The sequence below is a fragment of the Cyprinus carpio genome, chromosome A1 (genome assembly GCF_018340385.1).
Source record: "Cyprinus carpio isolate SPL01 chromosome A1, ASM1834038v1, whole genome shotgun sequence".
NCBI classification, from domain to species: domain Eukaryota; kingdom Metazoa; phylum Chordata; class Actinopteri; order Cypriniformes; family Cyprinidae; genus Cyprinus; species Cyprinus carpio.
Genome location: NC_056572.1, coordinates 726,477 through 742,588, shown reverse-complemented (window position 1 = coordinate 742,588; position 16,112 = coordinate 726,477). Strand labels below are relative to the sequence as shown.

At 34.7% G+C, this 16,112-nt stretch overlaps 1 protein-coding gene across 1 annotated transcript in view; it reads left to right on the top strand.

Annotated features, from left to right (window-relative positions):
• Positions 1 to 16,112, top strand: part of ndst3 (N-deacetylase/N-sulfotransferase (heparan glucosaminyl) 3) — a 51,763-nt gene that overhangs the window by 17,344 nt on the left and 18,307 nt on the right. The window contains exons 3-6 of the mRNA XM_042776757.1: positions 1,554 to 1,641; positions 2,804 to 2,958; positions 7,550 to 7,735; positions 11,682 to 11,810. Coding sequence (XP_042632691.1) covers positions 1,554 to 1,641; positions 2,804 to 2,958; positions 7,550 to 7,735; positions 11,682 to 11,810 — 558 coding nt within the window. The remainder of the gene's footprint in view (positions 1 to 1,553; positions 1,642 to 2,803; positions 2,959 to 7,549; positions 7,736 to 11,681; positions 11,811 to 16,112) is intronic.

The following is a 16,112-nucleotide window of genomic DNA, read 5'->3' as shown; positions in this document are numbered from 1 at the left end:
CGTTTTACTGAGAATATATGTATTATATATATTTATAATATATCATATATATTTTAATAATTAAATACACTTACAAATATTTATATTATATATACATTTATATTGTATAAATGATAGAAAAATTGGGTCAACCACATAAAACCAGCAAATATGTTACTAATAGTCTTTGTCAAAAATAAAAAATAAAAAAACTATTAGTTTCAAACATTATAAATAATTAAGAAAATATATACCTTTTATAAAATATCATTTAAAAAAAAATTGTTGCCTATATATATATATATATATATATATATATATATATATATATATATATATATATTATATATATATATATATATATATATATATATATATATATATATATATATATATATATATATTCAAAGTTGTAAATAAAGATTATTAGAATGGATTTTACAAGAAAATGCTATTTCAGTTTTTCTACTCCAGAATTTCACATTTAATTCAGTGTGTTACTTGCCATTTCTTTGTAATTGCTTGTGAAATTTACTGATAATTTGTGTTTGCCATATGTTTAAATACAGATGGATATTTCCTGTTTATATGATCACATGACAAAAACATGTACAGATACCTGGATGCAAGAGTTGGGTTAACCTACTCCCAATTTCATTCTGTCTTACCTTTCTTCCTGCGTTCAGAGCCATGAGCCTTCAAACATCAGGCCGAATCTCCCGTGAGACACATAACACACTCCATTCCTTATTCAGAAAGGCATCTCACCAAAAGCCTCAGTTTTAGTTATATCACATTACGACATGAACATTGAATTAGATGACAGTCGCTTGTGAGGGCAGATCATTTTAAATTAATGAGTGCTCGATCAAAATGCCACTTTATTAGGTTAAGATGTAAAACGCACATAGACTGGTGCACCGTCACATGGGTGAGCTGATTGGATTACCAAGACGCGAGTACCTGTGCTGATTTTGTTGCTGTTGTTTAGTTGAATGTAAATGGAATTAATTACCGAAATGTCATCAGGGATAACTGCTACACTCTCACTGGAGGATAAAATCAAATATATCACACCTGTCTCCTGGGTCCCGTCTGTGTGTGTCTGCCTGTGTGCCGGAGTGTGTGTCAGCATATCTTCCCGAGCTCTATGAGTAATGACTTGATGACACCGTCTAAGTCAGCCAGCACGCCCCTTCCTGCCTTCTGCGATATTACCATATATCCTGCAGAACAGTGACACACATGCTCACACTCACTGTCAGTCGTCAGACAGATATTGATTGTATTTGCATGGTGTCTTAGGCTAGAAATATATGAGACTGTTTTATTGGTACTGCTGCAATGAGGCACCTGCCAAACCCAAATGCCATTACTCATCCCGGAAAGATCGATCACATGCTTATATACACATATACACAGACCGTGCACACATATACTACCACATAATGTTAATTCAAAGAGTTCAGTATTGTGATGTGTATTATGCTTGATTGATACACAATGGATAAATGGACATGTATTATACAGTGCAGTCTTCAGATTCTAATGTTTGACCTTTTTTTATCTTCCAGGCTCTTCTGGAAACACAGAACATGTTGAGGGCGTACATCTCTAACTTCACCTTTAACCTGGGATTTTCTGGAAAATTCTTCCATACAGGTAACTGTGTGTGTTTTTAACTGATTTGTTGTAACATGCCTGATTATGTTGCTATAGAAATAACTGCCAACAGGCGTTCTGTAATGTTCTGATTTGCATGGTAACAGAACTCTGCCATAGCAACCCTGAAGTTTCTCTGGTACCTCATGATAGAGTTTACATGCTCTGTTTTTGAAGTGTGTGTGAGTGTGTTTGTGTGGAGAACTAAATTAAGTTTATATTAGTGACTGATTAGTTTTGTAGCTTATTCTGGTCAAAGACCGAACAGGAAGAGACGGGTGTTATTTTATTATTGTTACCATTATAGTTTTTGTTTATATTTTGATTTTATTTAATTTGTATATTTCATTTTCATTTTAATTTTAGTTAAAGTTTTATTCATTAATTAATTCATTCAATCATTTATACAGTTTTTAGATTTGGTAGGTTTTTAAAATATGTTTTTTTTTTTTTTAGTGTATGCTTTATTATTTTAGTACTGCAACTTAAACCTAATGAAAATAAGAAATGTTGCCATGGCAATTAGCTGAAATAAAATACATTTAAGTGTATTAATATATATTCATATTTTAAATAATGTATCTTTTATTTCAAGTGATTATTTTTTTTTTTTTTATGGTTTTAGTTTTAGTTGGATTACCCAATCGTTGTGGGTTTTTATGTATGTTTGTTAAGACTTTATGATACGTATAATGTTTGTTATGTATAAAGCATGCTGTAGACCCAGACTTTTAATCTTGAAATATGAAATAATAATTTGTTAACTATATATATATGATGTGATGTGGTAAAAAAATCTAGGTAAATAAATGGCATAATTTCTGATCACCACTAATTTTGTCAAATTATGTAAAATGTGAAAATATTTAATTGTGTTTAGGATACATAAAATGCTTACTATGAAATTAGCTTTAGCAAAACAAAGGAGTCATCTGTTTTTGTCCAAAATGATATTTCCCTCACCATCATTTCCACCACAAAATGCTATTAAACTACATCAATATTTGAGCTGTAGTGGAAATGATACTGCAATGGAAATGACATTCGTTCTTCCATGATGCCGTTTTAGGAACAGAAGATTTTTTGGGAATTTAGTCATGTTTATTTTCAAAAATTCCACAGGCTCAAAAAAATGCTAATGAGCTAATGTTTGTTTGTGTAGGTACGCAGGAGGAAGATGATGGAGATGATCTGTTGTTGAAATATGTCGATGAGTTCTGGTGGTTTCCTCATATGTGGAGTCATATGCAGCCTCATCTCTTCCACAATGAATCCTCTCTGATGGAACAAATGATCCTGAACAAAGACTTTGCTTTGGTGAGAAAAACTGCACCCTTTACTTACCCATACACAATCACCGAACAAAACCATCATCCAGGTATTATCATATCCAGCGAAATACTCATTCACCTAAGGAACCATTAGCCCGGCAGCGAGTCGTGTCATTTACTGTGAGAAAATGAACACTAATTATGCGTGTTTCACAGGTGCTTTGAGACTTCAGTTGTTCCTCAAATAGAGAAGTGCCTCTTATGATTTTGACAGAATCATTGAAACCTACACATGAACGGAGGAGAGTGTGAGTGTGAGCGTGTGTGTGCTCTCATTTAGTTATCTCTCGCTAACACTCCTGCATTTATTTGTCCCCCTTTTTCTGTGAAGCAGCACTCTCATGTCACACTCAAAGACACTTTTCTAGCAGAATGTAATACTCTGACACATATATTTACCCTTCATGTATTTCAGAGTGATACGCATACTGTAAATTGATGCAAGCGACCCAAGTGCATATCCGGCTCATTCCATTTCCTGATCCCTTCCACTCCTCGGCTCCTTATCATTCTCTGACTTACTTTCCCTATCTATAACATGAACAAGATATTTGTCCTATATATAATGTATAAAAAATTATGAATGCTCTACTAAGACATGACAAAAACATTCAGATTTCTGAGAGAATTTCAAGGAAAAACAATCTAGCTGTTTGCTGGCACAAGATGGCAAGATCGTTGGCATTCCTCATTGTCACACAGCCTGTTTTATTTAGTTATGAGCTGTTTGGAAGCCAAACACTGCAGCTGAACCGTTAGAGAGGATTTCTGCACAACCCACTGAACAAGTAAATTGTCACGCAAGTAAACTACCCATCCACTGTGTTGTGCAGTGCCACTCGTGCACTTGTGGTGTACTTGAGTCTTTTGCAGCTTTTTGATCTCGGAATTACTCTTTGTATTAAAAGAATAGTGCAGCCAAAAATGTCATTTAATGTAAATGTATTCACTCTCACTCCCATCCAAGATGTATATGAGTTTGTTTCTCAAGTAATCCACACCACTCTAGTCCATCAATTAACATCTTGTGAAGTGAAAATCTGCGTGCTTTGGGCAAGTGATGTAATGCTAAATTTCTCTAAATCTGTTCTAATGAAGAAACAAACTCATCCACATCTTGGATGGCCTGAGGGTGAGGACATTTTCAGCAAAATATCATTTGTGTGTGAGCTGTTCCTTTAATGATGAGTTACAAAAAAATCATATTTATATATTTCTATGTATACTCTAGGGGTGTGTGATATTTATTGTTGTTTTAAAAATATGTGAGCTGACATTATCGAGTATGTCACTTACTTACACTTACATTCACTGCGTGATGAAGCCTATTGGAATGCAGTTAAAATGCCCCTATAATTCAAGTTATAAAGGCAAAAAAAAATTATCCATGTACAGCCTAGGCTTTGTGTTGTATATTTATAGGATATGATATAGTTTAGTAATATCACGCATGCAACAGTGCCGTTTTCCTGAGTATCAGTGCATGAGCACGATCGCAAATTAGATTGATTTTATAAAACAGTTCAAAAACAAACAAACAATAATAATGAGTGAGTTACATTTTAGACACAAAGTTGTCTCTTTTTTCTGTTTCACCAATGAAAACAACTGGAGCAGAGCATTTGTGCATCCCAGAGCAACATTGCAGTGTTTCGTTCTTGAATTAATCTGTTTTTGAACAAATCATTTGAGTCAATGATTCAATGATCTATTCATAAAGCACTTGTTTCATTTCTGAATGAATCAGTTGTTTTGAACAAATTGCTTGGATGAATGATTCAATGAATCACTTATTAAGACAGGGACTTTGCCACCTACCGGTGGTTTTAGTGTCATATTTATTTATCCATGACAGGCCTAAACCAGTCAAGGTACTGGCACAAAAACACACTCAGCAAAATATTGTTTAATTATCATTATCAAAAAAATCCCAGTACATATCGATATATATATATATATATATATATATATATATATTGTTTTTTTTGTTTGTTTTTTTGAGAATATCACACACCCCCAGTATACATCAACTTATTGTAGATGGTTGTATACTCACTAGCTGACTCTATCTAGACTTCATCTGTACTGTTAATCTGTTTATTAGCATCACTGTCACTTGGCATTTTGAATATTAAAAATACATCCGTGTGATGTGAAGAGCAGAGTGAGTGATAAACTACAGAGCATAAAGTGCCCCCGCTGGAAGTCACAAACAAACACAGTCTCTGTCTGAAAACATAACCGGCAGCAAAATTATCATTTGAGTCATGTGCTATATGGCTTGAGCAGTTTAACTAATACTTTTTTATGCAAATGCAGTTTGCATTAAAATGTGACTAAAATGTAATTTTAACAAGGCTCTTTTGAAAACAATAGTCTTTTTTTTTTCATAAAGCTACTGATTGATTTATCCATATAATTATTATCTTTGTTGTTTATTTTCCCCCAACATTACCATTTTCAGTCATTTCATACTTATCTATAAAGAGGCCTTTATATTACAGTGAACTTTAAATGGCTTTTAATATGAAAACTGAGAAATATAATTATTAGAAATCAGATCAGCCTAATATCTTTTTTACTGTGGGTGTGTTTAACTGTTTTGTGCAAAACAGTTAAACACAAAACTACATTTTTCAACAGAATGTAGGCAAAACCTGATAGATCTGTGGCAATAATCATACACATTCTCCTAAAGCTTTCCTACAATGTGCTGTCTTTCATTTGTAGTTTTAGACTCACTTCATTCAAATGATTCTTGTAAGTGAACTGAATAAAAAAAGAAATGATTCACAGATGCAAACCTCTGCTCATGGTTTGAAGTCTCTGGTGGTTTGTTATAGCAAAATATTTAATTTAAACAGTGCTGTTCATCATTTTTGTTTTTACACTAGTATTCTATAATTTTTTTTTTTTTTTTTTTTTTTAGTGTAAATGTATCTCTTCAAGTTCAGTGATGTTTTAATCCCTTTAAACATGACTTGTTTATTAAAAAAAATCACAGACCCAGACTTTCAATCTTAAAATATGTATCATAAAAATTATTTGTTTATAATTAATAATCTAAACAAAAAGTAAAATAATTCAAAATCATGTAACCATTTATTGTGTAACAATTAACAGACAACAGAAAAAATACTTTTGTGATTACAAAGCATGCTACAGTTTTAAAGTAGCATCCCCAACACTGGTGTTTATTGCTCTTTCTCTCTCTCTCTCTGTGTGTGTGTGTGTGTGAGTGTTTGTGTGTGTGTGTGTGTGTGTGTGTGTGTGTGTGTGTGTGTGTGTGTGTGTGTGTGTGTGTGTGTCAGGTTTTGCCTACATTATGAGGTCCAAATGTCCCCACAAGGATAGTAAAACCTGAAATCAACTACATTTTGGGGAGCAGCCAACAGTTCCTATAAGAAAAAAGCCCCATAAATATAGTAAATAATGTCTTAATTAAGATTTAAAATATCATTAGCTCAGTATACAAAATAGATAGAAAGACTACACCATGATAGAAAAACAAATATGTGTATACATGTGAGCTGTATCTCTTAATGTCACAACATAGTTGAAGTAGCAACGGATCATTTTTTCCATATTGTGACGTGCATCTGAGTGAAACATATTATTGAAAAGAAAAATGTAGGACGGGGTCTTGGTTCAGTTCTTCGATTGTTGAATGGATGTAGACAGGCTTAATGTGCAGTTTTAAAAAGAAAAATGAAACATATGCATGGACGAATCATTCACAATAAGATCAACATGCATTTCATGCTGATACATTTTAATAAATTTTTAATGCTTTTAATACATTTTCCTCTCAGAGCTGCCATTAGGATCTGCTCATAGTCAGTGACAATCAACAAACTGCACACTTCAAACATTTCCCAGAAAAATCTCCTACATGAGCGACCAAGGTCAAGCAGTTAGCATGCGCTTGACTCCGGGTGCTGAGTTAAACAGACTAGTGTCTGTCAGCTCAGAGGGCAGAGACTGTGAGAGTCGAGCTGACAGAGAATTTTAATGGGCCACGAGCAGAAGTTTGATCATCTAGAGAAGACAGCTTTGATTTGCCTTTATTGGTTTGGAGGTTTGATTAAATCAGAGAACTGTGCAGCTAGGCTAACAGACGAGTGTACATGAGAGAACGGAGAATGTGGCGGTTGTGTGTGTGTGTGCATGCACATTCTCTTGAGGGAAATTCCATGGATTACTGGATCCTCACGATATGGAAGTTAAATCTGAGAATTCACTTCAAAATACAGTTATCGACTAAGCTGTTCTTTAGATGTCTGTTATCTAGGCCTGTATGATTTTAATTAGTTAGCCTAGAGAAATTTAAAAATAAAAAAGTGATTTTTTTATAAAGATCATAAAGTCTCGAATCAATACCTTTGAGGTAGCTCGGTGTAACTCTGAAGATAAGTGTGAATGAGCGCACCGGCTATAAAAATGTGTGTGCGTCTGTTTCTGGGAAATGGGTTTTTTTTGGTCATTTTGGTCATTATGAAACATTGTAATATGCTTGTGTATGTGCATGACATTCAACTATGAAGTATATTTATTTGTGTGTGTATTTCTCATTACAGGAGCATGGTATTCCAGTAGATCTGGGATATGCAGTGGCACCTCATCATTCTGGTGTATATCCAGTCCATATTCAGCTGTATGAGGCTTGGAAGAAAGCATGGGGCATACGAGTGACCAGTACTGAGGAATACCCACACCTCAAACCTGCACGCCACCGCAAGGGATTCATTCATAACGACATCATGGTACGGTTCAACACATCTTTACACCATACAAAAATCTTTTTTTTGAGTTTTTGATGTGGAATAAAATGCATTTTTCCTTGTGATCAGTATCGCAGGAAACAATATATCATGCACTTGAAAGACTAGTATCACAGAATATTAATATTAGAAAGTGTGATAGTTTAATATTTAATATTTTATATTTGATTTCGTCCACAGGCAGTGTCGTACAAGATCCCTCCTCAATGCCTGATTAAAAATGTAGTGTGTTATTATAGTATTTTGTTCTGACTAACCTAAATAACTTTTCTTAACCCATTAGTGCCATGCAAGCAGGCTAAGCTGTCAATAACAAACTTAACATACACAAAATCAATGAATGTGGACGGGATGCATCTCATGCTTTGCAGGAGGTTGTATAGATTTGCAATCTGCCACTGGTTGCTACACAGGTAGGGTCTTGAAAATGCAGTGAAAATTGCCTGCAAGAGACTGCCAAAATACAAGCAACAGCTAGCATAGCAAATCAATGAAACACACACACACTCCAAAAGAATTAATGATGACACACTGGAACTGAGATGAAATAGCCCATAGTGCATTCACCACAGCCAAATCTGGTACACATGCACAGATTTTGACTAGATGTCCCCAGCCACAGCTTTGAATCAGTTTTTTAAATAGCTTTTTGCTGTCTCTGTCCCTCATTTCTGGTTAAAGGTTCTGTGATTATTGGAAGATTTCATTTAAAAGGACCCTGAAATGAAAGTTCTGACATCATTTACCTTCATCATTCACCTTGATGTAATGTCTAAACTGGCTTTCTTTCAGATGTGGAACACAAATAGAGATGTTAAGAAGAATGTTTAGGACTGATAACTGTTCAATTTAATTTCACTTTAATTTTTTTTTTTTTTTTTTTTTTTTTTTTTTTGTGGCATTCTCATTAATATCTTATTTTGTGTTCCACAAAAGAAAGTCATAGAAAGAGTTTTTAAAAAGTATATTTTATAAGTATTTTTTTTCTTCAGTATTTTCTGAAACGTTCCTTTAATAAAGATACATTTAAAAGTAGGGCTTATAATTTTGTAATAACACCTAATCATATATGACAACATGACTTAATTTTATTTTTCTTACCCAATTGCCACATTTTTTTTGTTGAGGTCAAAGCATAAACCTAACTACATTTTGTTAGATTTATGCTTGCAATAAGAAAAAGCAATTTGCCAACTTTTAATCTGTTATGCTATGTTAGTGAAATGGATTGTTTTAAGCTGTTAAGATATTTTACTGACAAAAATACTGATTAAGAAATTGAGTTTTTGAAGTGAAGTGCAACTCTCATGAAACAGCAGGAATTAATGCACCCTTTATTTGGTATTATGAATACTTGTGCCTTGTTTGTGAAGTTCAGACAAACAAATTAGAGTACGCTCTTTTGTTAGAGCATCAGCACACTACAACATGTCTCTTTTTGTTCTTTCTAGTGAATTAGAGAGCTGTCATATTCTCTCATTCACAATACAAAAGAACAAATGTTGGCAGGCCTAGTCAAGTCAGTTTTGTTTTTACATGCACTTTAGATGTCATCATCATCATCATCATCTCTTGCTTTTTAAGAGCGTTTTGAATCTAGCTAAAGACAGATGTTTTGCAGCAGGTGTTTGTGAGCACAAATCTGGCTTTTTTTATTTAGTGCATGCACCAAAACAGGTTTTGGGTCAGTTGTTCGGACACCTGCGGCCTAACTACTAGCATGACAGGTCTCAGATCAGAGATCCAGAGTGCTGAATCCTGATGAGTATGGATCCATGGAGCTATATGAAGCATGTCAGACTGTAACAGTTTGATCTGGCTCTGCAATACAGAAAGTCAACATCGCCCCATAGAACTGACTGCTCCTTTCACAAACCACAATAATATACTGACAGGGCAGGTTACATTCAATGAGAAGAAAGAAGAGGGAAGGTGGGTGGAAGGACGCATGAATAGAGTCTCATAAATTCTCCAGGCGTGCTGGTTGGACAAGAAGTTTAGTGTGTTTGCACTAGAATTGAATTTTAGGAGATGGAGGAGATTAAAATATTAAATCAAGACCACATGCGTGCAATACAATTGTTCTGTGCCCGTCAGGTGTGTGTATGTAGTTTCAGAGTTTAGTTGAACATGCGTGCCACGCAATAAAACAGAGAGAGATGTTAAAGTGGGAAAGGCAATTAAGTTTAAGGTAGATGAAAAGATTGGAGAGAGTCCCAAAGATCTGTTCCAGTTCAATAAAGCAGTCCGAAAACAAGCACATGGGTGATGAAAGCTCTTATCAGTGCATTAGAGCCCAGTGTCTTTGTGGGTGTGTTAATGTAATAGATTTAGCTGTTTTAGCAGTTTGCTGGAGGAGTCTAGCTGCCTCTCTGTTTTACACACTGTTACAGTGTTGAGAAATTAACTCTGTTGGTCCTTTATAAATGTACTAGCATCTCTCAACCTGCCTCTCTCTGTCCGTCATACACAGAGTCAAATATCTTTATAAATTACAATTACAATAACAAGTAATTTATTTCTGTGATGCAAAACTGAACCTTCAGCATCATTACTCAGTGTCACATGATCCTTCAGAAATCATTCTAATATGCTAATTACATTTCTTATGAGTTTCAGTGTTGAAAATAGTGTCCTTGCTAAATAAAAGTATTATTTTTTCTTAACAAAGACCTCATACTGAATGGTAATGTATATATATATTATTTGGTTAACAGAAAGTTGTTCTTGTTTATGCTTTATGTATGAACTTTGTCTTAGATGTAAAATTGCCCTTAAAATTGCTTAAATATACAAAATATAAATAGAAACAAGTCTACAGTATTAGTATACAGCTATAAAATGCTGTCTATGGCTGGCATAGCCCAGATTTTTTTTTCTTGGAAGAATCTGATAAGAAATGTTCAAAAATGCAAAGAGAAATGCAAAAATCTCTCAGCTTAATCTCAAAAGTTGAGATATTAAAGGAAAAGTTAATTAAAAATGAAATCCTTTTTGTTTAGTCACCTTCATGTTCCAAGCCATATTTATTTTCTGTCTTCAGAATACAGAATACAGAAGAATGAATTCTCAAGAATGTATTGGTCTGTCTTTTCTACTGATTTCTTTCTTTTCTATTGGTCAATCTTTTCTACTGAATGGCAATTGGCAACTTTCAAAGCCTCAAAAAGGACAAAATTTGCATAAAAGTAGTCTAGTTTTCTAGGAAAGTTTTCTAGTAAATTATAACTTAGATTTCAATCTGTTCTTCACACAAAGCTATTTCATAACTTCAGAATATTTAGAATATAAAAGACAATGAATTTCATAGACTACTTTTATGATATTTGTGTGGCATTATATTGAAACCTGAAAGCCTCAGTCCACATTTGTTGTAATTACAATGAAAAGAGTGGCTGTTTTGTCAAAATACAGGTATATAATGTGTCTTACTGTGACTGGACGGGTATGCTAGAGAAAAGGAGACAGCAGTTTTTCTGTTGTTGTCAAGCAGTAATTTTGTCACATTGAGTCACAGTATATTTTTTATTATCTTTCCCTTTTCTTCTTGTCTGTCTTTGCCTGTTTGCCACATATTTTATTGAAGCATTCAGCTTTTTCCCGCTGAGACATGATCCTGTTTTCTTTGACTGATTTAGACAGAAAGCGAATGGATGAATATATATGAAGTTGTCTCCATGCAACGCCAGAATACATATACATTGATATGAGACCTAATAAAATGTCACGTGTTGAACTGAAACTGGCAGTATTACATGATGAACGACAGGGAGGTTTATTAATCCACCATTTGAAGATTCATAATGAGGTTTCATTTGCGAATACAAAGTTTGGTTTGCACTGTATTGACCGCAAATCTTTGTTGTCCTAAACTGTGTGTGTGTGTGTGTGTGTGTGTGCGTGCGTGTGTGTGTGTGTGTGTGAGCAGGTGCTGCCCCGTCAGACGTGTGGCTTATTCACACACACCATCTTCTATAAAGAGTATCCAGGAGGCCCTAAAGAACTGGACAAAAGCATACGAGGAGGAGAGCTGTTTCTGACCGTCCTGCTCAACCCTGTGAGTGTAAATCACACAGACGCTCACACACTGCTACTCCCTGTCGTCTCTGCTCATTTCATTTTATCAGCCTGTTGTATTGTTTTTCTCTGTCTTATTCTGTCCTCATGCCCCCCTCCCCTCTCTCTCTGGGTTTCCATGTTAGTGTTGCTTATAGATTTGTTCTCCCAGCATGAATCACTGTTCTTATGCTGAAACTCTGCTCTGCTTGAATCTGCAGCAAAATGAAAAACACGAGTGTGTGTACAGTTGTGTATGTGCGCTGTGTGTTTCTACATTAATTCCGTGCTCCTCAACTAGTGGGTTGTGGCCCAAAATTGAGTCACAGGACTATCCTGATAGGGTCATGGACTGCGGGAAATATGAAAATAATCCATATAAAAATACATAGTTTGTGAAGAAAAAAAGAGGTTATTGAATCTTAAAAGGGAAAAATGCTTCCCACATATTTTGTTATGGATGTCAAATGTTGTGCATCCAATTTTGGCCCAAATCTGTGTGCTGCTGTGTTGAATCCATTGTTGTCTATTACAAGTCATTTTTGTAAAAGAAATAAAGCTGAAGTTAAATAAAAATAAATGGCAAATTTAAATGAAAATTAGCAATGTTGTGACTAACTGAAATAAGCCATTGGGATAGTTCACCCATAATGACAATTTGCTTTTAATTTACTCACGCTCAGGTCATCCATGATGTAGTAAACTTTATTTCTTGAGTAGAACAGTAAAGATTTTAGCTATAATCGTGCTCCTTGGTTATTCAAAAAATGCAAGTCAGCGGCTGCAACACAAAATGAATACACGTGTCTCCTGTTGATATAATGAGGTCTTATGAAGTGAAATGATCGGTCTGTGCAAGAAACTGAACTTTATTTACAACATTACTATCTGAGCCTCAGGCAAATGGTCCAGAGTTATGCCCAGGTCACGAACGAAGCATTTTATTTTTTTTATTTTTTGAAACAATTCTTTTTGGTGGACTTGAACCAGTTCACCAAATCAGACTGAACCATCTGAAATAGTTTGCCAAATAAAACGTTTTTATGGTTTTTCATTGTTTCTGTAAAAGGGTAAGTTGATGAAGACGAGCTTATTCTCTTTATATGCTTTAGACATCCACCAATCACATTATTATTATTGGGTGCTTTATTAATATAATTGCATATATGTTATGTGATTGCATGATAATGTAAACAAACTAGTGAATTGAACCAGTTGAATGAAACAAAGAACCAGTTTGCGGAAAATAATCAAAAGTCCCTGTTTTGCCGGAGGCTCTGGTTTACAGGTAATAATGTTATAAATAATGTACAGTTTCTTGCAGAGACCAATCGATTCACTTCATAAGACCTCAATATATCGTCAGTAGCCACAGTGATTAATTTTGTGTTGCCTGATTTGCTTTTTTTTGACTCTCAAAGTGACGGTAGCTGATGACTTGCATTTTATGGATCACCAAGGACCATGATTTCGGCTAAAAATCTTCTTTACTGTTCTATTCAAGAGTACAGTCAACTACATCATAAGCCCCTTTTACACTGCATGTTGGACCCGGAAAATTGCCGGAACATTACCGGGTCACCTTCTGTGTGAACGCAAACACATCCCGGGAGTTCCTCACTTTCCGCACTGAAGCTGAGATCGTTCGCCAGCTTAAGTGAAAGTTAACGTGCCTAGCGTTATCGACTCGTACATTACATGTCACACCCTGATATCACGTGTCTTCACGGGACCTTTACGGGTTGTGTGTGAACGCACGCACATATTCCGGGTAATCACTGGCAGTGTGAAAGGGGCAAACTCTAGCGACCCGGGAACAATTGCCGGGACACATTACCCGTGTATTTTCCGGAATCGCAGTGTGAAAGGGGCTATAGATGGCATCAGGGTGAATAAATTAACAGCAAATTTTCATTTTGGGGTGTACTATTCCTTTAAAGTTGAAGTACTAAAATTACTAAAACCAAAACTGAAAAAAATGGAAAGCTAAATAGAAATATTTATAAATACTACTTAATAAATACTGCTAAAATAGCACTGGTTGAGTTGCTACTGGTTGGCTAATGTAAAATCCTGCAAGAACTACTGTAGAGCATTAATGGATACTGTAGATGGGCTGATGAATAGATACTGTATGTATTGTGAACTGCTCACACTAACATCCTGTGCATTCTTTATGTGTATAAGGTATGAAAATGTTATGTTTAAAGAGTCTCTGTGTGTTTGTTTGTGTGAAGAAAGCATCAGAGTGAACCTTATCCTTTGGCTAAAGGCCATTACTGAGGGTTGACTCATTCCCCTGGTACAGCACTGACCTGAAAAACAAGCTGAATGTAATCAGAGATTGTGTGCGTTCTCATGTTCGCACAGATCCTGATCGTCTGCTTATACCAGCAATAATAAACAACCCACAGAGACAGACAGAGATGGGGGCAGGGTGAAATGAACATAAGGAGATACGGAGGTGTGAAGATGTAGTATATTGTAGTCAGTGTGTGTGGAATGAGATTGTTCCCTTCACACTTACCTTGCCAAAGCCAACTATGTGTGATGGTGTGTTAATAGTGTGTTAACTGTTTGTGATTGTCTGAATAAAAGAGGAACCGATGAGAAAGAGATATTGAAAATAATTTATATTCTTTGTATAGTGGATCAGTGTATGTTATTTAATTTTGTTTTTTTAATTTAAATTTTATATTAATTATATTTATATATTAGATTATTTTATTTATTTATTTTATTTTCTTATTATTTTGATTTTAGTATATATCAGAATCATCATCCATCAGCTTCTGGAGTGTAACTGATTAATTTTATATGGTAAAACTTTTTATTTATTTATTTATTTATTTATTTATTTATTTATGTAAAGTGTAGTATTTTAATAATTTGGAGAAACAACTTCACATGCAGTATGAGAGGTTACATTGTGTTCAGATGACATATTATAAAAAGTTTGGTAACACTTCACATTAACAGTACATGAATAATCATGTACTAACACCTACATTAAATATTTCTTTAATATGAACTAATTATGAGATATGTCTTCTACTAATCAAGAACTAACCTTAACTATGACATGTGAATGACAACCACCTTCGTAATTAGTTAATACTGAAGTAATATTCTAGGTATACTACATGGCTATTCATGTACTGTTATTGTAAAGTGTTACCAATTGTTCTATTTGAGTTTCTGAATACTGTACTTAGTGTCTGTGCTAAATGCATGGTGTGATAGTTATTGAATCTGTGTTTAGTTCACTTGATAATGTTTTAAGACTGGAATACAGGTAATATCAAAAGGGATGTTCTGTGGGCGTGGCTTTGAGTCTGGACTCCACCCCTAATGAATTAAACATGAGTCTTCCGTTTCTAAGCAACACTAATCCAATGTTCTAATTTTATCAGAACATCAAACTGAATGAAAGATAAAGCAGACAATTAGATTTTTTGTGGATCTTGCTGAATTTCTTTGTACAATAAGCACCCAACTAAACATGCTGTGAGAACTCTGTAGAAGAACATTACCAGTAACATGATCACACATCTGTCTTTCTACATCAAACTCAAAGCCATCACATACATACATTAATCTGACCGTAGGCTCTCTGATTTATTCATCACAGCCACATTCTTCTGTGTTAAAATGAATCACTGTTAACCCAAAGACACAGGACTACGTATTAATGACATACATCTCTTCTCTTCTCTTCTCTTCTCTTCTCTTCTCTTCTCTTCTCTTCTCTTCTCTTCTCTTCTCTTCTCTTCTCTAGCATCGATTAAACATTTTATGGCAGTGATAAAAATGTTATTAAATTGAAAAAAACATTGGTACAACATTGATTGAAAAAGGAAAAAAAAATTCACCATGCCTTGTGCTCTCTTTGTCTTCCTATCCAGAGGGCTTTAAGGGAAACTCATTTATCTGGTCATTCATTATTGAGGTCCTCTCCCTGAAACGAGGCATGTGTGTGTGTGGTGTGTTTGAGAGCATGAGGTTAACAGAGCATAAGATCAGCTACAGAGGGGAGAACACAGTGTTTTTGACACTCCATTTTACCTCATTTATGCCCTTCCCTGAAAACAGGACAGTATGCATGGGGTGTCTAAATTAACAAAAATTAACATTCTGCCATTACTTGCTCACCATTATTTTGTTTCAAATCCGTGTCCGGGTTTTATTTTAATTTTTTGTTTGTTTGTTTTTTTCTGTATAACCCAATGAGAAATGAGTAACAGACCTAAATTTATGTCATTATATACTCTTATATCATCATGCTCCCATTAGCCATAGGTCT